The 21,465-nt window shown below is 36.5% G+C and overlaps 1 protein-coding gene across 1 annotated transcript; it reads right to left on the bottom strand.

Moving 5' to 3' along the window:
* Nucleotides 1-8,231: 8,231 nt before the first annotated feature.
* Nucleotides 8,232-21,255, bottom strand: LOC121403094. Its single transcript, XM_041590662.1, has 13 exons — nucleotides 21,222-21,255; nucleotides 19,488-19,515; nucleotides 19,322-19,412; nucleotides 19,054-19,144; nucleotides 16,471-16,559; nucleotides 15,618-15,745; nucleotides 14,713-14,764; nucleotides 14,250-14,347; nucleotides 13,991-14,130; nucleotides 13,775-13,840; nucleotides 12,213-12,259; nucleotides 11,149-11,297; nucleotides 8,232-9,085 (listed from the first exon to the last, which is right to left on the bottom strand). The coding sequence occupies exons 2-13, from the start codon at nucleotides 19,492-19,494 to the stop codon at nucleotides 8,790-8,792; spliced, it is 1,254 nt and encodes a 417-aa protein (XP_041446596.1). The 5' UTR covers nucleotides 19,495-19,515; nucleotides 21,222-21,255; the 3' UTR covers nucleotides 8,232-8,789.
* Nucleotides 21,256-21,465: the final 210 nt, after the last annotated feature.

Below are 21,465 nucleotides of genomic sequence, written 5' to 3'. Positions count from 1 at the left end.
CAAAATAAAAAAAATTCCTTAATATCGTAATTAGCCAAAATTTAGTGCGCTATAAAGGCTGGAGTGAGTGGATGGATAACAATAGCCAGAACAACTACTTCCTGCTTTTCACTCTCTACCTCTGAGTTGTCAGTGGGACTATAAAGGGGGGCCACATGGGACATAACTATTTCAGTGAGTTTGTAATTTCCTCAGCAATTCAGCTCAGATTCAAAAGCAAAACGAAATATGACCCATGTGCCCTCCTCAAGTCTCTGGTACTTGCCTGGTAAGCAGGTAACCCGTCAGTGTAAACCAAGAGTGCTTACAAGCTGAAGTAATGTTCTGGCTATTATGTTACACATCCAGTCCACTCCATTCTTTATACACGACATTTTTGCCTAACTAACTGTATTAGAAGCATGTTTTATTTGCACCGTTTTTATTTATTACAACTGAACGATTCATATAAGATTAAAAAGTCTTACTTTGTGCGCAATTTATTTATTTAACTTCGTTAAAAATCGTTTAAAGGACCCAGTAACATCAAAAAATTTCTTACAAAATTTAATTATACATAGACAAAAAAACACAAATTAAACTAAAAATACGGAAGCTTTTTTTAACAAAAAAAACAAAACTACTTGTTCCGCTCCCTTAGAAAATCGTTATTGGCGTTGAGACATGTGCAGCAATCTCCTAGAAGATGCATGGAAGGAAAATTGAGTGTTGTTACGATGGATCGCCATATGGCCTTTTCCTGAAAGAGAGGCGGAAATGGTTTTTGTTAAGTTATTAATAAAAGGGCTCTGTTGCATTTTTAAGGTTTGATTTGTCTTTTGGGCGTTTTTTCTTCAATGTTATACTACAAGTTTTTAAAAAATTGGTTTATGTTACTGTCCTTTACTATTTTAAATCTACTATTTTGGAATTAAGTTTGTTTATTTCCTCTCAGGGAATGCCACAATTTGTACTTGTCACTGTTATTTTTCTAAAAGATTTAAAATCGTTTTAAGATTTTCATTTCTTCTTTTGGTTTACACGTTGAATGCTCAATTACTTGCTCTTTCTACTAGTTTAAATAATTTAATATTTAATCTTCTCTATTTTTGACATTTCAGTTTTTATTGTCCCAAGGACACATTACTTGCTGCAATAAATATTTTTTCTAAAATGTTCGAAATTGCCTAAACGAATGTAACACGAAAAATAGTTTTTTAAAGTAATAACTGTTATGAAGTTCATTTCTATGCACAGGTAAAAATTGTTTGCGTTTAAAAATACAGGTACAGGTATGGACCTGTTCTCCAGAACGCTTGGGACCTGGGTTTTCTGGATAAACTGATCTTTTCTGTAATTTGGACTTCATACCTTGTCTATTAGAAAATCATGTAAAAACATCAAATAATCTCAAATAGGCGGCTTTGCTTTAAATAAGGATTTAATTTTAATTATCTTAGTGGATCAAGTAAAAGGTTCTGTTTATATTACAGAGAAAAGGGAAATCATTTAAAAAAAATTGGATTATTTGTTATAATGGATTTCTATGGGAGATGACTTTCCATAATCAGAGATTTCTGATAATGGGTTTCCGGATAACTGATCCCATACCTGTATAGATCCCTTATTCCGGAACCCGATATCCAGAAAGCTTCTATATCTTAATGGCTGTCTCCCATAGACTCCATATTATCCAAAATAATCCAAATTTTAAAAATTATTCTTTTTTTAGCTTGTACTTGATCCCAACTAAGATATAATTAAATCCTTATTGAAGCATATATATCTCTATCTCTTATTGGGTTTATATAAAGTGATACTGTCATGGGGATATATTATATAATTATATCTAATATATCCTATCTATATATATGTGACTGCTCCAGGCAAAATCCACTGAATCCATCTAAAAGAGCAAACAGCTTTTTAACAAAACACATCTAGACATTTAGTCAATACCAGTGCCCCTGGTCATGTGACTTGTGCTCTATAAAACTTCAATCACTCTGTTTACTGCTTGTTACTGCAAGTTGGAGTGATATTCACCCCTCCTTCAAACCCCCCCAACAGCAGCCAAACAAAGAACAAAAATGGGAGGATAACAGATAGCAGCTCCCTAACACAAGATACAACTGCCTGGTTAGATATAAGAACAACACTTAATAGTAAAAAACCCATGATCCACTGAGACACATTCAGTTTACATTGAGAAGGAAAAAACAGCAGCCCCAGAAAGCATTTCTCTCCTAAAGTGCAGGCACAAGTCAACATGACCAGGGGCAGCGGGAAATTGACAAAATGTCTAGCATATGTGATTTCAAATGATATAAAAAAATCTGTTTGCTCTTTTGAGAAATGGATTTCAGTGCAGATTCTGCTGGAGTAGCACATTTTACTGATTCATTTAGAAAAAATGTTTTTACCATGACAGTATCCCTTTAATGTTTAAACGATTTCCTCGGAGACTTAAAGCATGAAGACCCAAATAACATAAAGAATCCGTTATCCGGAAAACCCCAGGTTCAGAGAATTATGGATAACAGGTTCCCATACCTGTAGTATTATTGATAAAATTTAGGCTGATGTGTAGCCATGGGTGGCAGCAATTTAGTCTGAAAATTAAAAAAAACAGGCACAGGAAAAATAACCGATAAACAGAAATCACCATTCTATAATCTGATCAAACTGTTCTCTTGGTCTGACTTTGGAAACCTGTGCCTTTTCTCTTTTTTTGGACTGAAGGCTGCCCGTTTGCTCACAGCAGCTTGTTATATAAAATTCAGAAAATCCTGCCAGTTATCAATAGGAAAGTCAACAATAAATTATATTGTCATTACTTTAACCCACTTAAATTTTTAGTGTTACTGTTCCTTTAAGAATTTGGAAATTTTGACTAATGCTTTATTCTTAATTTGTCAGCCATTTAAAGATTTTAAAGTAAAGTATTGTTTTCACATAAAACTTAGCAGTGATGTTTTTTTATTAACACTGAATGCACAATTTTTTTTTAATTTATAGCTTCCAGTCACCAGAAAGGCAGGACAACTAGGGAAAGAACAAACTCATACCTCTACAGCTATACCTTCCAATCAATGAAAACAGACTTGCTTCAGAGCAAGTTGAAGTAAAACAGACTATATGAAAAAAAAAAAAAAAAATAACAGGGCAGAGTAGAGTATTTTTTTTTTTTTTAGCTCAAGAGGAATACGTTTCTTTCATAGTGTCCTGGTCCTGATGGAAAACTATACATCCACTTATGGGATATAGCGTACATGTCTGCTTCGAAAAACGTATTGAATTCTTGTAAATTGTTAAATTGACCTTTTTTTTTGAAAACCATGATGTGATTTGTATTCATATTTAACAGTTTTAACATTGCCTGTAGAAACATTGTTATCACCGAATTACCTGTACAGTTCATATTTTTACATGAGAATGGTATGTGTTCAAAAATTTTGCAAACATTTTTTTCAATAAAGCATTCAGAAAAAGTGATGATAAGTTTAAAGTGTCATTGAGTATTCTTTTTGGATAAGAGTTGTGTGATTTTTCTTAAACTTTCAATTATAATATTCCGTATCCAAAATGTTTTCATTTAAAGTCTTGTACAAAACTTTATTTTAAGCTAGATTAATAAAGTGTATATTTAACATTTGCATACCTTTTTTGTATGATGTAGAGTGAAAGTTACTTGCTTTGCATTTTGAATAATCAGGGCTGGCCTCAGGCCTATTGAACCAATATAGTCCTGCGCTCCTGGGGTTAGTCCAGGATCATGGGACAGCACAGGTAAAAAATTCACCCACCACATAAAGCTGCCCAGCCCACCCTCTATCGCCATTGAAAAGTTGCTTATAATTAACCATATTATTTGCAAGTCATTCCTTAAAATATTGGAATGTTAAATGTGTGAAGAAAGAGGAAAATGTTCAGTTAGCTTGTGAAGTAAAAAGCAACATGGTTGCTCTGTGCCTTTTTTTTCTCATTGTCGATGTAGCTATAATTAATCCTTTCTGTATGTGCCCACTAATATAAATAAAACAGGACATGCAGTTTAGTTAATTTAACAAACAACTGATGTACTTGTTTGTGGAAATATACAAATACAGAGTTTTCAAGAACAAAAAAAAACGTGTGCACACTGGTTAAAAACAACCCAATCACTGTAAATGGGGATGAATGACTTACCTCATGGTAATAAGCCAGTTGTACAGCTACATGTTGCATTGGTCAGTGGTCTGATGCAAGACGATATACATGCAATATCACTGGAACTATACACCTGCATTTACAAAAGCTATATACTGGTTTCAGTTCCCTATCATATACGATTAATGATGATTAACTGGTCTAAAAAAAATTGCGGTTGAGAGCACAATTTTAGTTAGCATGTTACTATATGTTTTAGTTACCACTACATGTATAGGATTACTGTCAAACATAGAACACATTCAAAAATAAATGGATTTAGAGCATCTGACCGTTTAAATGTGGTAATACAACAATTAGCACTAATGTTGATTAATATTTTAAAAAATGTTACTGAAATTTACATTAAAAAAAGCTGGTGCTTTGGGGGAGTCTTTCATGCCTTGATATAGAGCATACCCTTCATAATGATGTCACTAACAAAATGACAAGAAAGGAAACCAGTGTTAGGTACCAACTTTGAATAGATCCGTACTGTAGCTGATTTGCCTCAATTATCTTGAAAAAGTGGTAGTACAATCCATAAAGACTGTTTGACAACAAAAATTTCAGCACAGATAAGTACCCTTAAAATGTAGGTCTATATAAATTTATATTGCATAAAACAGTCCTCATCTAAAACAATTCTGCAGCCAGTGGATTGTAACATTTTTCTCAGCAATTATTTGTATGATCTCTAAGACTTTACAGGCTTGGTGTCAAGTAATTTGTTGTGTATAGGTGTACTGTCAAATAAAGCCTCCTGTAGGCTGCAATTCCACATAGGAGCTCCTACATGGCTAATAAAAGCACTTATTTAGCACGACCCAGGAACATTTTTGAGGCTAGAGTTGAAACGCAAATCCTTTTATGCAAGAATATCAAAAAGGAAATGAATGCATTTGTGTTAGCAACACTACTGATACAGTTGCTACAGCTTAATTGCAGCTTTACCTTTTGAAGACTAAGTAAAGAGAAAAATCCCCATTTTCTAATTTTTCAACCTATAAATAAACCCAGCTCTTCTAGACTTTTTTTTTTTAAAAATTAAGTTGTTTTACTTTTGGATTCTCCTTCCCTTACTTCCTCTGAATGCTGCAGAGTTTCTGTAGATGGCATCCAGCTGCTCTGCACAGAAATGAAGTCATGCCAGTATTTTGCAAGCCTGGGAAGAGGGGTGGGTTGTTTTTCTGTGAAATATCAAACCCGAAATTATCATGAACAATCTTTTCCTGCCAATGTAACATCTGTTCTACAGAGAAGTGGTTTCTTTATAAGTAGTAAATTAGAATGAGGGATTGTATTTGCTGTTACATTCATTATAGTTTTTACTGCCAAGCACAACTTGCTGACAGGCTGGTGGTCTATATGGCAAGAACGTACTATTAATGTTCTCACTCAGATTGAGTGTTTCTCTCTTCATTGGTGGCTTCAGCCGCCGAGGAAACAGCAGTGACTGCATCCTTGTCAACGAGTCTGGTGGCTGTCATGTATGTCCTGCAACTTAATATTTGCAGGCCTAATCTCAAACAGCAGCTTTGCACTCATGGACATCCATGACCCTGTGCCGATGCAATTGTAACTCCTGCTCCAGGAATGTCTAAGTTGACTTTATTTAAATATTTCTTTTTTTCATTTATGTACATTTAAACACATACTTATACACACTGTAAACCAACTCTTACAAGTATACAAAAAATGTTTTACTAAAATAGTTTGCAGTACTTTTTTGGGCTTTTACCACACGTGGATCAGGTGTTGTCTTTATGGAGCAGGGTAGATGTGACCCATTAAATTAGTATGCACAAGGTACATTTTGGGGCATCTACATATCACATACTAGTATCTCAGTGCATATTGCTTCCATCACTGCATACTCAATTAGAATAATGTATTTATCCTTATACAGAAATTCATACTATTGTGTTAAACAAATTTTCATTAATTTAATGCATGGAGATCTATTTTAAGACAATGTTAGAGGTGCACAGCTTTCTCTTGTCTGCCCTAGTGTCAGTCCAGATGTTAGGTGTTTGTTTTCATTCACCTCTGTAGGAAGGACAGACAATTGAGTTTTGATACCTCACACTGTAAATATAGTTAGTCTGCAACGCCTCATAAGTGCTTTGTCTTGTTTTAGAGGCAAAGGACAGTAATTTTTTCTTTCTTCATAATTTCCTTTAACAAGGACTTGTTCAAGTGTCACACAGTGCTGACCTTTTTAAAACAAGTGTCTGCTGGCACAAAAAGGACTTCAGACAGGGGACAAGCAGAAGTTTACTTCATAACAGAGTCAGGATCATGAAGGGATTGAGACCTTCCCTGGGTACTAGGGACATGCCGAACTGTCTTAATAGCACCTATCCCATAATGGAGTACTTAGAGAGTGTGGATTGAGTGAAGGGCACGCAGAGCTGTGCTACTAGAACTGTATCCATAAGAGCGAGTGGAATAAGACACCCTGGACGGTCATGGACAGAAAGAGCTGTCCACTAGGAAAAATATTTGTAATATAAAACATAGGTGGTACTGACACCAGATGCATTAAAAGAATGCACAGGAAGCGGTAAATAAGTAAAAGAAAGCTCGTTAGTCTAGAGACACGTGGTGTGAAAATGCCAAAACTACACAATCGTGTTGCTGGGCAACATTGCTGGGCAACATGTCAAACCCTGGAGGAGACAGACTCACAAAAAGACAGCATGGAGTTAGTACAGTCAGCTAAAAAGCAAGAGAAACATAATAAGCTAACTACATGTAGGGTGTGCAGACATTCCCCCAAAAAATCAAAACATAATTATTGCCCTCATTGCAACATACTCCAAAGGAAGCAACCATACCAGAGCCTCCTGTACTTTCACCACATACTACTCAGACACAGCCTTGACAGGAGTTGGCCTCATCACAAAACGCCCCCCAGAGGCCTATAGATGAGAGCCCTATAACAATAGCCTGGTAGACTGATCCGATTTTCCAAACATCAGACAAGGTAATTTCTCCAATGGGTTATGAAAAGGAGGGCCCAAAGCAGAGTGCGATAATGTGAAACACAGGGCTACAACCACACTCACTCTTTCCTCAGAATCTGAAAAGGGACTGGCTTCTACAGCAGGGGCAGATACAGATCAGGATACAGATAGTTCAGAACAACAGTACTTCCAAACAGACTCAGACAGACAGGAAGAGGAGGGAGGGGTACTGCAGTGGCAACCCCTGAGGTGTCTAAAAGGCTACTAAAGGGAGATGATGCAGACGCTAGAGATGAAGGACGAGACAGCTGCACTGTCAAGGGCAGCCAGACTTCTAGGAGTTCAGAAAAAAAAACAAGCCTTTCAAATTTTGAACTCCATCACTCATGCGATTGACAGAGTGGTCACAACCAGAACACAGGATCGCTTTGACAAAGAAATTCTTTTGAAACGTATCTGGAACCCGAGGAACAACAAAAGAAGTGGGATTGGCTTAACCCGCAGAAGCAGATATTGGGTGCAAGAGTTAGCCCAATGTCCACCGACACAGCAACTACAAAACGAGGTAGCAAAGCTATCTGCTGTCTTAACATTTCTAGCAGAGGCCGCAATGGAGGTCACCAAACTGCTAGCCTAAACCAAAGCAAATGTGGTGGCATCAGGAGCCCTGTGTCTAAGACACTGGGCAGGAGAAACCGCATCCAAACTAAAGCTGGCCACAGACGCAAAGATCCGATCTTATGAATCAATGTACAATTGGACTTTCCCATCTCCCGACCTGCCACTAACCATTCAGATCAAAGTCTTACCATTCCGACCAAAAAAACAGTAGTTTAGAACAGATCAGCCGATGTTCTGCCCCTGACAGCAATCGTACGATAGACAAAGCTACTGAGTCTCCCACTGAAAATTGTATGATCGGCAATACATACGGAGATATTACCCACAGCCGACAGAAATTTTCTAACCTGTCTGATCTCAGCCGGACGAAAAATGTCGGGACTCTCCACACACGTTAAGAAAAACGTACGAATCCTTGATTCGTACAATGAGATCTTTGCGTCTATGGCCAGCTTTAGACTTCTCTTAATTTCACAGGAGAGTCCCTATTTGGACCTGACTTGTGACAGTGGCACAATAAACATAAATCCAACCACAAATTAAAATTAACTACCGAAGACAGCATTTGGATCGCCATTAACATCTGTATTGACAGTAGGGTCGACTATATAAAACGGAATTTTGTTCTCACCAGAAAAAAACGTTTTTAGTAGGCACAAACTTTGAGTGCAGTAAGTCCCACCCAGGCTGATTTTTAGTCTGGCCACAGGGACATCTTTCTATCTTGAGCTTGACAACGGAAAGGATATGAGGAGGTAGAGACTTAACTATATATACACAGTGTGAGGGACCAGGAGGTACAAGAAAAAAATTAATTCTCTGTAGTGCCTCCAGAGGTAAATGAAGACAAGACCACTAATGTCTGCACTTACAGTTTGGGACTACTAGAAAGGGAATTTGCGGTGAATACAAAATCCCTCTACATTAAAGAGAGCAATAATTGTAAGATAAATATTTGACAGGATTCAACACTATTGATTATATAGTAGGAATAGTTGAATAGCAGCCTTTAGATGTCAGAGACCAATCATATCAATAAAATGAATGAAAGATAGTATGATAGACATCAATAGCTTGCACAAAAGTTTGGGGTGGACACAGTTGCAATCTATTTATAATGAAGTCAAAAGATGCAGAAAGTATTTGATAACAGTCAAAAGCTTGACTACGTGTCTTTGGCATAGTATATCCACACTGGAGCAAAAATTGGCAAGATAAATTTCTAAACTCTTCACTGGCTACAAGAAGATGTTGTCCCGCTACTGCTGCAAAGTTTTCAGCATAATTTCTCAGTTCTGGATCTAACAAACAAATATTGTTTTCTTTCCCTAAATAAAAAAAGAGAAAACAAATGTTATTGAACTAATTGCATTATAAACATTTAAATTATGTTATTGACAATAACCACATGGTGAACATAAACAAATTACACTAGAGAATGGAGATCTGAGGCTCCCTTACCTAAAACAATAGGACAAGTTGTGTAGGTCTGTATTGTTAAAGGGGAAGGAAACCTAGTTGTCGCAAAAACCCTCCCCCCCCCCGGCCTACCCGTCCCGCTGGGCAAATGCCCCTAACTTGTTACTTACCCTTCTGCGCAGGTCCAGTCCAGGGAGTTCACAGACGCCATCTTCTTCCACGCGATCTTCTTCCTGTTTTGGCGCATGCGCAGTAGGAGCCTTTCGCCGGTACTGATCTACTGCACATGCGCCAGAAGTCACAATGTACTTTTGGCACATGCGCAGTAGATCGTGCCGGCGAAATGCTCCTACTGCGCATGCGCCGGTCAAAGCAGTAAGAAGATAGCGTGGAAGAAGATGTCGCCTGTGAACTCCCTGGACTTGACCTGTGCAGAAGGGTAAGTAACAAGTTAGGGGCATTTGCCCAGCGGGACGGGTAGGCCGGGGGGGGGGGGGGAGGGTTTTTGCGACAACTAGGTTTCCTTCCCCTTTAAGGGGTAAATGCGTGAGGCACATAGGGGTCACCCCTACCAACCCTCACAGATAAGATGTCTCTGCTGCCACTTCATAAGTATTTTCTTTAATGTGGATGTGCATTACAAGATCGTGTTAAGTTTAATGTAATCTGCATGTGTGAAATCTAGTTCACATTAAATTAAACTTTAAAATGTAAACATCTCAAATATTAGTAATATTTATATGTTTTGCAAAGGGCTTTTAATAGAATACTAAACCTGACAGTTGAAAAATAATAGGAGTGCCATTTTTTTAATTAAAGGAGAAGGAAAGGTAAAATACAAATACAGTTATATATATTGCGCCTTGAGTGAAGAGCTACTTACGGAAATGCTGCTGCTATATGATTTCCCCTTTAGCTGTATTCCAAGAGATATGTCAAAAATATTGTAAAGTGCTAATAAAATAGAAGACATCCCTCTGCCAATCCAAATATTCTAAGGGCTTGCACATGCACAGAATCAATCATCCAAGCCCTGCGCATGTACAAACAGTTTCTGTATATCCCCCAGGCAAGCGTACAGGAGCTTTGAAAGCATGACGCGAGTTGACGCGGGGGAGGAATAAATTTTGCGCATGCATACTTTCGGAACATAGGCACAGGATGTGACGCATACATCAAAATGACGGCTATAAACTCAGCATCTGGGATTTACTTCTGTAAGTACAAGAAATCCACCTCGAATTGGGAAATTCAAGTATGGCGTTTCAGGAGGGGGGCATGCAACCAACAGTTTAGAATAGCTATTAAAAATTACCTTTCCTTCTCCTTTAAAAATAATTGTTGGATTTATAGTAGAGTAAACTGATACGTTTCTTCTATTGAAAATATAAGGGCAGCTTTATTAAATTGTGAGATTATAACTCATCAAAATCAAACTCACTTACTTTGTATTCATTCCTAGGGGATTTTTTTTATCATATACGAATGAATAGAAAGTTTTTCTCTCTAATTTTAATCTCACACTTGATAAATCAACTCCATAGTGTCAGTGCTCTCAACTCCATAGTGTCAGTGCTCTGAACTAGTTCACTAAAATTCAACATGATTTTTAATACATGGGTGGTTAATTTTTAACACGAGAAGTTCAATGAGAGCCCCTATGAAAAGAATTTAATATTTCTTTCACTGGAGGTGCCTAACATTTGCATCCTATGCTAAAACAAAACTTTATCCATGTTCTTTTGTGACATGTACTAAACTGTGAGCAACATGACAAACTTATATGAAACACGCCACTGTTTTATTATAGTTTTTCATGAGTGAACTGTAGCCAAAAAAATTAATATAGAGTTCATAATATAGTATACAAATGAAGAAATAATGCATGCGATAGGACTATTTTAAAAAATTCTATATTACTATAACAGTTGTAAAAATATACATTTATTTTTTTTATAAGTAAGTCACTAACCGTTGGGTGGAGCAAAGTAAAGCACATCTGGTTTTGCACAAAAATTGTGAAATCCTCTCTGCTTTCTAATTAGGTGTCCATTCCATTCACACTGTTCAAATTTCAATTCTTGATCAATTAGAGGAAGAAAACAGAACTGGAGACAATGTCTGTATCAATAAAAAAAACAACAATATTTTGTAAGTCAAGGAAGTACAGTGTAGTTTCTCACATACAGTTCTTTTTTTATACTTGAAACTATGCTTGACATTTACAATGTACATTGTGCATCTTTTACAGGGGACACACATGCAAGAGCAATTTGGTATAATTGGTACATACAGTACAAGAGTACTGCTTTTCTTTCCCAAAACTACAACACTGTGCTCTGCTCTGAGCACACAATTAAAAATTATGCACACCATCCAACAATTAGGAAAATGAATTGCAATGGAGGGATGTGGAGGGGAGAAAGTGAAGACACCTGTGTGCCTACGCAAACCCCTTTAACCTTGCCAGGCCAACAGTCCATTATGTAATATAAGAACAGTTAATAGGTATGAAATCTAATGACTTTAATGGGTTTGTTTTATAAAATAAAAATTAAGAACATTTAAAATAATGAAGATGGGTTTTTCTCATAGGGTCTATTGAAATGTAGAATATAGTCTTCGAAAGTTGGACCCAGGCACCGAAGGGTTAACAAAAACTTCTGGGAGTAAAGGACACGAATAGTAGAAAAAAAAAATGGTCAGCCCTGCCAGGGGACCAGGCTACACCACCTTGGGGGCCTGGAACTACCAAGAATGTACAAAAGCACCTTTGTATAACAGGAACTATAAACAGGGTAACACTGAAAAAACTGTGGTCTGTATACCTTTGTTGCATTCCCCAAGCTCAGGGGATTGGTTCCCCCACCTGCAAAAGCTGCATGTGCTCTTCTGCATACACAAACAGCTTCTGGCTGTCCGCTTGGACACAAATACGCATGTGCGTTTCTGCGTCTGCACGCATTAGAAGGGGGGTGACAGAAGCCTGGCTGACTTGGCACAGCACTGGTTAACTAGAAATAAAAAAATACTTGCATATTAACTGGATTGGACAAATCGAGTATCTCTGCTGCCACCATTGTCTACAGGAAAAAAAATAAAAATTAGACATAAAATTAAAAAAATATGGAATAAAAAAAGTATAAATGTACAGGAAAGAAATGATTGTAAGGTACACTACAATACATGAAATAATCCTGTTAATCTTAAGAACCCCCCTAACAATCTGAAGGAAGATACCAATCATTTTAGATTCTAAATGATTTTTAATGAAAAAATGTGGAATACAAATTGGCTTAAAAATTATTAATACAACAGTAACAAAAAATATTAATTCTGTGAATACATCATATAGAACACAAATGCAAACAGTATACATATATTGCTGTGTATTGAATAATATATATATTATAAAATATATGGACTTTAATAATTCACAATTTTTTTTTTGTGTAGAGACATCTCTCTCTCTCTCTCTCTCTCTCTCTCTCTCTCTCTCATGTCGCTTGAAAACAACGGACCGCTCAAAGTTCACCCCCCCATTGCTGTTCCTGTTGGGTGCTCTGTCTGCAGCGTCCCCACTGCCCGAAATCCGTGTAGCACTAAAAAGATGGACAGCATTCCGAACAAAAGAATACAGATTTATTACGTACTCCTGCAAGGATCCAACGCCCTACGCGTTTCTGGAATCACTCCCTTAATCATAGGCATCTTATAGTAATGCTAAGCATAAAAATGATGATTTTAGGAAATCCACAGGGAAAAAATGTAAGCTCTACATGCTCCACAAGGACCAGGGCACACAGACTGTTGGCTTAAATGCTATTTTTAATGCAGCCAAAAGAAGAGGATCCACTCCGTGCTCCAAATCTGTTGATTTATTAAAAGTCAAAAATATACTTGTATGCAGGAACGTGTCGCAGAATGGAGGTCAGCACAGAAAATGCTATCGTGTTTAAGGCCAGCACCTGCTCCAGTGCACTGTGTTTGCTTGTATGCAATCAGAAGCCATACTTTTTGGCGAGGGGAGCCAATGTTCCATCTTCCCTCAGCTTAAGTCATATATACACATACTATTTATAACTTTATTCTCTGCATGCACCCTAACTGTAAATAGTACTGCCTCATTAGGAATATAAAATCAGAAATATGTAAAAAATATGTTAGAATTAAATGACATTTTTCTACAATTTTCTTACGTGCCATTCATTATTTAAAATCTCCACCATGGACTGAAAAATATGTCAGTGCAGCCTCAGGTCAGGTCAGACCTGTATTATCTAGTTGAAATCCTAGTGCACCATCAGGGACACTGCTCCAATGAGGCAAGTTGAAAAACGCTACTCAGGCATCAGCGACAAAAAAGGTGCGAAAAAAAGTTTATCCTGGTAAATTCAGGAGCCGAATTCCATTTTAAAACTGAAAATTCAGCTTTACTAGTGTGAGAGCACAATCAAGCTCTCCGTACAAGTGCTGCAGCCTCCCCCCGGCCCCCACACAGGATAGTTAAGTGGGTGATGGGTGGCGGCACTACAGAAACGGCCCTGTGTACCCTATCTAGTTTACACTGTGAAATTTTGTTACAATTAAAGCAGTACCTCAAAATTTTGTTGCCACATAGATATCCACGACTTCTTAAGATGGCCAAAAAAACATTCTGCGCGCTACAAATAAATAAATATTTTATTGAAATTAATATATTGCCATTACATTGTTTAACAGTGCATTTTTAACACTGATGACATAAAGTGGTCATAAGACTTGTATTTGCAGATTACATACGTACAGCGTTAATGTCAACATTGATTGCTTACCTGATTGTGAACAGATTTTCCAAAGCGAAAACTCTTGGAACCAGAACATGAGTCATTATGATAGTACCGAAAAGATGTCTGAAATATAGCAACCAGGACATTCTCAATCCCACGATCCGATCTTACTAGTCTTGGACAACCTAAAAAAATATATGTAATTTTGTTTCAGTTCTTGGATGCAATTTTAATATCTGAACATTAACAATTAATAGTATTATTAATCACTATAAAGCAAATATGAAAGTAAACCGGTTTGTACCATTTGCACTATCAACGGCATTGAGAAAATATCGTCCAATTATGTCCGGTTTTCTATTAGTAGTACCCGCATTAAGCCATATAACACGTCTGGAAAAACTATCAAAATAAACATAATTAAGATGAAGCAGTACATAGCTGTTTACATGTTTATTTTCCTTACATGACTATAATTAAAAATAATACCAGTATATTTTGATTTTAACTTTACATTTTTAAATCTGTATGTTATAAATAATAGGGCCATCCTTTTTAATCTGGATCATCCATTAAATTGGCCATTAATACTTTTATTAAAACATTAGTTACACTACACATGTAAAAGTTATAATAAATTAGGGGTGGCTTAAAATATTTGTAATACATTATTTTGATTTTGAATATACTTTAGGACATCCAGAATGAAATAGAGAGATACATATGAGAATGAATTTCTTTACAAATTTGGTTAATAACATGCTTACCCATCAATACATAAGTGAATCCAAATTCCATAGAACTTTAATTTATCATTTCCTAAAATAAAAATATTTAATTATTCTTCTTTTTCTGTACAATAAACTAAAGATCTATAAATATTTTACAAATCTTTGTAAAAAAATTATATTGAAATAAAGGTTTGTTAAGTAGTGTTATTTTGTTTTTTTTAATAAAAATACATTATGGGGGTTATTTATTAAAAACAGAAAATGTCTCACTAGTTTCTTAAAACCACTTTGTGCAAATTCGTATGCACAAACTCGTATGCACAATATTTATCAATAAATATAATCAATAAGTTAATCACTAAGGTTAAGAGTAAAAAAAATCTGAATTGTGTGATTTTTCTGTAATATTGACTGAAAAAGATATCTTCAAATTTTACAAAACCCAGTGCGATCAGATCTTGCAAGTGTAAAGGGGAAATCTGCCATTGACTTCTGCATTTTTGAGATGGAGTACTTTTTTTATACAGGCTATGACAGTAAAAAAAAATTTCAAGATTATTAAGAAAAAAATGATTACAATTTACAAATCCGACCCAAAATTGAACTTTTGTAGAGAACCAACTAAAAATTCGACTTCAATACTTCGCCAAATTAAACCTGCCGACGTGCTAGGTTAGCCTATAGGGACCTTATAGAGCACTTTACTAAGCTTTTGGAAATCAAGAAAAACCGTTCGAACGATGGATGAAATTGTTTGAACGATTTTAAGTCGACCGCAAATTGCCAAATTTGATGTAAAAAAACTTCGACTTTGATATTCAAAGTCAAAGTATTCAAATTCGATGGTAGAATTTCGGAGCTTTTTCTACTTTGAAATTCAACCCTTATAAATCTGCCCCTTAATGTACACAGTGAAACGTGAAAAATGTCTTACACTTTACCATCAATATGCCAGACATCGTTTGGGCCTCTGCAGCTATAAACAATTCGAGGGATACGACACTGTCCTGGACGCCGAAATTGTAGTCCATATGGGTCGAGCACTCTCATTACCTGATATACATCATTCCTATTGGTTTAATTAAAACTGTAAATTAATGACACTTCAATAAAAAAAATTCTCTTGCTTGCTCTGATTTTCTATCACAGCTAACTTTAATATTTACTAGTCTTCCCCAACAGTCTTCAACAGTAACATTTACTGTTAAATATATCCAAGAAAGAAACTAATTTGTTATAAATATCATTTTCGATCTCACAAACATGGATGTGCAAAGAAATTTATATCTATTTTTCCCCAAACATGAATAAAAAAATTAAAACATTTTATAGTACAGGTATAGGATCCCTTATCCGGAAACCCGATATCCACAAAGCTCGGATTTACGGAAAGTCTTCCATAGACTCCATTTTATCCAAATAATCCAAATTTTTAAAAATGATTTCGTTTTTCTATGTAATAATAAAACCGTAGCTTGTACTTGATCCCAACTAAGATATAATTAATCCTTATTGGAAGCACAACCAGCCTATTGGGTTTATTTAATGTTTAAATTAATTTCTAGTAGCCATAAGGCACGCAGACCCAAATTATGGAAAGATCAGTTATCCAAAATCCCAGGTCCCAAGCATTCTAGATAACAGGTCCCATACCTGTATATAAAAAAATCAGAAACTCAATCATATTTGAAGGACTTTTCATTAAAACAAAAGGAATTGATCAAGACAATATCTTAGCAGAACATGATTACAAATGTGAAAGATAGAAGTAACTATAATTTCAGAAAAACCAACCTGTAGCATGGTCGAATGCCTTTGAGATCTCTGATTTTCCTATGCATTGCTTTTACACCAATCATGGGGGAGCAAATTTGAATTTCATTCTAAGAAGACAATAAGATGTATTGTTATGTGGGAAACACAATAGAAATGTTTGGTCAAAAATATAGATTTTCTCTCGTCGACAGGGGGACACAGGAGAAAGATGAGGTAATCAAAAGTAGGTTTGACTAGAACTGCCTTCTCCGCTGTGTCAGTCATGGCCAATCTCCCTTAGAGAGATCTGCGTGATGGATAGGCAGGGGGTAGATGTGGGTCCCCGCTGTATCAGTGCTGATGACGTGTGGTGCCTCAGGCATGTCTGTAGAGATAGAGATATATAGATATATGTGTGTATATCTCTAGACTAGGGGTGTATTATGATATAAGCAGAGATCCCGTTAGGAAAATAGGACTTCCCTGATTAAGTCCTAATCATCTGCTCTGATTCCCACGTTGTGGAGCCTGGAAGATACGCAAGATGGCAATGGGAGGCATGGCCACCAGCGTGGGCGAAGGGTGCATAGAGACGCAACCAGCTAGTTATGTCTGAGTGCTGTGGGGTAAGGTCGCTGCACTCTCAAAGGGTGCCAATGTTCAAAATGGCAGTGGAGAATTGAAGAGGGGCGAAGAGTGCAGCTGGGAAGAGACTGTGTAAGGTCGTGGTGCGCCTAAGAAGGCTCCAGCTGCACCAGATTAGAGTACTGGGGGAGGGAGAGAGCCTAAGACGGGGCACTTGCTCCAAGGGTTGCTATGCTGCTATATGGGGTGGGAGGTAGGAAAAAAGGTGTCCTACCTATTCAGCCAATGTTTTAGTGCCTTAGAGGAAACTTCCCTGTAAAATCAGGCTGGTTCAGTCTTCCGTAGAGCGAGAACAACAGCCTCAGGGATATGGGAGCTCTTGCTTGCAGCCTCAGTGGAGCGGGAAGGCAGCTGAAAACATCTGGCTGAAGAGGCGCTGGAGTAGCTAATCTCTGGCCAAAGTGTGGCATGACCTGCGCCGTAGTTAAGGTCATTTGCTCCTGCCACGGAGTGTCCATGTTCTTCTCCTCTGAGGATACTAAAAGAAACTGGAGAGGGTAGGAGGAGGCAGGGGATGAAGACCAGAGCAGGAGTCAACTTTATCTATTAGTGTCCACTCTCCAATTTGTAGTATCTCCATACCCATGGTGCCTGTGTCCCCCCCCCAAACTAGGTGAGAGAAATGTATCCATTGTACTATTGTTTGCAGGGCCAAGCAGGCAGCTACCCACAGTTTCCCCTAGATTGAAATATACAATATCGCTTGAAATCGTTGTTTTTGTTGATGAACAAATCATACATTTCAAAGATAATTTCAAGATAAGCTTTGTCTTCGGATAACAAAGAACTTTTAAAAATCTTAACATATATGGCCACCTTAACATGAACAGTACATCGTATACTATGGACAGTGACACTATGCCAGTGCTGTAGAAAGAAAGAAAGAACTTACACTCGCACACCCTGGCCATCCAGACAAACACGAATCCCAGGTGCTCGGCGATAGAGGAACTTGGCAACCTCAGAAGCAACGTAGAAACAGAACACACCGGCACAACATGGGTACTGCTAGCAGGTATAACCTTGCTCGTTTATTGCGGATGCAACGTTTCAAGGCGTAACCCCTTTCTCAAGCATGTTTGAGAAAGGGGTTACGCCCCAAAACGTTGCATCCGCAATAAACGAGCAAGGTTATACCTGCTAGCAGTACCCATGTTGTGCCGGTGTGTTCTGTTTCTACGTTGCCAGTGCTGCTCATAAAGTCTGCCTGACATGTAAACATGTGAGCATGTGTAAAAGAGAGCAGTACAGGTGTGAAAAATTACAGCATGAATCTGAGGTGTAAACAATGCAAGGTCCAGTTCATCTCAGTTGTGATACTATTTTAAGCTTAGGGGACCTGTCACTAAGAAATTACTTCAAATTTTAATTGAGCAAAATAAACTTTACTTACGCTATATTTATTATTTAAATTTTGTTTCCTTCAGTCTTGGAATTATGAATCATAGTAAGCAGGCAAGTGTCATTTTGTGGACAATGCAAGTTGTATAGCAACCCAAAATCTGCACCAGAATGGATGACCTAATGCCCATGCATGGTACCCTGCCTATACAATTATAAAAAGTGTATGGCGGGATGGGGAATCTAAGGAGTGCAGTGACATATCGGATGTATTCATATATGAGCGCATGTCTTTGGTTGCCAGGACAACTTACTCTACAAACTGCAGCACAGTTCTAGTTAGATATTTGCAATATATTGATTGATAAACGAAGCACAGCTATACAGAAGCACTCTTGAACACCTGAAGCAATTGAAGACATGAATCACTTCTCCTATTAACTATAAAATAGCAAAATAGGGCTGACAGAAAGAAAATGTGAAAATTAATTGTAAAAATTAATAGGAGGTGGGGGAAAAGTTTAACTTTACTAATCTAAAATATAGTATTTATAGTCATCGGTAGCGGATTTATAAAGTGATTATAAATGATTTGTGATAAAGATATAGTAAATGTGTGCAAAAATAAGTACTTACTTTAACAGCATTAAAAATAGATTGATGGTCTCTATTGAGTGCACGACGACACAAGGAATAAGATTTTAAAATTCGGCGTAAATGACGGTCACTTTAAACAGATGTAGAAAAATTTTAAATATATGAATATCTAGATTTGACTAAAAACAACAAAATTGTGTGTGTGATTATATATATATATATATATATATATATATAAATACACATATATATATATATATATATATATATACACACATACATACACAGACACACAGTTATTACTAACGATATTCTGTAGCTGTAAACTTTGTCTAGTATCCAAATGATTTCTTTCTGTGTGTGTCCATTGCAAAATAGGCCTCTGATGATCTCTTCTCCTACAAATAAAAATAAGTGTTGATAAGTAAAAGGTACAGACAATTAAACAAATACAAACAAATATAAACACTTACTTTCCATGTCTGAAGTTTCATGTATAATCTGTAAATATATGTATAAAACATTAAAAAAAAATTATCGGAAAATGTTAATACAGAACAAAGATTGAACAATTTGTTCAATAAAAATATGTAAGATTGTTTAACATAAATAAACCTTTAAAGATTAATGTAAATTGACACTAACCAAGGACAAAATAAATGATAGATAACAAAATGCAATAAATGAACAAAGCTTTATATTTTACTAAAACAATTGTTCATGATACAGTTAATTACACTCTCAGTATCTTTATGAACACAGCATGCATAGCACTTAATTTATATATAGAAGTGAATATACTAAATGAAAAAATGTAAATTAGAACTGCACCTTATTAAACATATTAGAGAAAAAAGGAGACCTAATGCAGTCCTCTGCCAATGATCATATATATTGTTTAGACAATGTTACCTAACTTGCATAAGTTAACCCTTTCCCTGCCAGCCATTCTGTCCTAGCTGAAAACCTCTACTGGCAAGAAGTTTTTAGACATTTTGTACTCTTTCACTTTAAGGGCCTTTCCTGGTTTTAGTTTACCCAGGAAAATAATATAGTTTTTTTTTCCAAGACAACCTGAGCTTTGAAAATATGTAAGAATTTCGGCGTTATTCTACTTCTGTAAAAAAAAAAAATAAAAAAAAAAAATAGGCTTCTAAGTGTCTAATAAAATGAAAAAAATGTCTCCTGAACGCGGCGATACCAAATGTATATAGTTTTATGGAGATTTCTCACTTGTACAGATCCCCAACTGTGTGTTATGTGCCGTAAGACCCCCAAACTGTAAAAAGACCCCCCGATATAATTTTGTTAAAGGTTGTTCACCTTTGTGTTAACTTTTAGTATGATGTAAAGAGTGATATTCTGAGACAATTTGCAATTGGTTTTAATGTTTTATTATTTGTGGGTTTTGAGTTATTTAGCTTTTTATTCAGCAGCTTACCAGTTTGTTAGGGTCTAAATTCCCCTAGCAACCATGCATTGATTTAAATAAGAGACTGGAATATGAATATTAGAGGCCTGAATAGAAAGAGGAGTAATAAAAAGTAGCAATAACAATACATTTGTAGCCTTACAGAGCATTTGTTTTTTTTAGATGGGGTCAGTGACCCCCATTTGAAAGCTGGAAAGAGTCCGAAGAAGGCGGCAAATAATCCAAAAACTCTAAAACTATAAAACTATTTTGGTTATGTAGATTTTAATTCTGAAGCTCTCTAGTTTGCTATTGCAACCATCTGGTTGCTAGGGTACAAATACACCTAGCAACCATGCATTGTAAAATGCCTGAATAGGAAAAGGAGTAATCGAAACGCAGCCTTTGCAATGCATTTGTAGCCTTACAGAGCATGTTTTTTTTAGATGTGGTCAGTATAAAGTTAGAATAGAGCAAAAAAAAAATAGAAGCTAAAGGACAAGTAAATCAAACATGGGTAAAAACTGGTTTATAAAACAAAGGAGCAAGCTGCAAAGCTATGGTAAATACCTGTAATGACAATAATGGCAATAAAATAAATCAAATAAAAAAATTCTACCGGCATTTCCGGTATGCAGAGACCAATTCAGCCCACACAGAAGCACAAAGAGCCCCCACCAGGCCACCAAATACTGACTTTCTATGGCACCTTGCAGCAGCCACTCTGGCATTTGCAAGAACTCACAGATTGCCAGTCAGGGCCTGGACACTACAATATCTTAAATGGATTGTTCACCTTTGATTTAAATTTTAGTACAGGTATTGGACCTGTTATCCAGAATGCTCGGGACCTGGGGTTTTCCGGATAACGGATCTTTCCGTAATTTGGGTCTTCGTGCCTTATGTCTCCTAGAAATTAATTTAAACATTAAATAAACCCAATAGGCTGGTTTTGCTTCCAATAAGGATTAATTATATCTTAGTTGGGATCAAGTACAAGCTACTGTTTTATTATTACACAGAAAAAGGAAATCATTCTG

Source organism: Xenopus laevis, chromosome 4L (genome assembly GCF_017654675.1).
Source record: "Xenopus laevis strain J_2021 chromosome 4L, Xenopus_laevis_v10.1, whole genome shotgun sequence".
Taxonomy (NCBI): Eukaryota; Metazoa; Chordata; class Amphibia; order Anura; family Pipidae; genus Xenopus; species Xenopus laevis.
The sequence above is the reverse complement of the archived record's forward strand: the minus strand, read 5'-3'. Positions and strand labels throughout refer to the sequence as shown.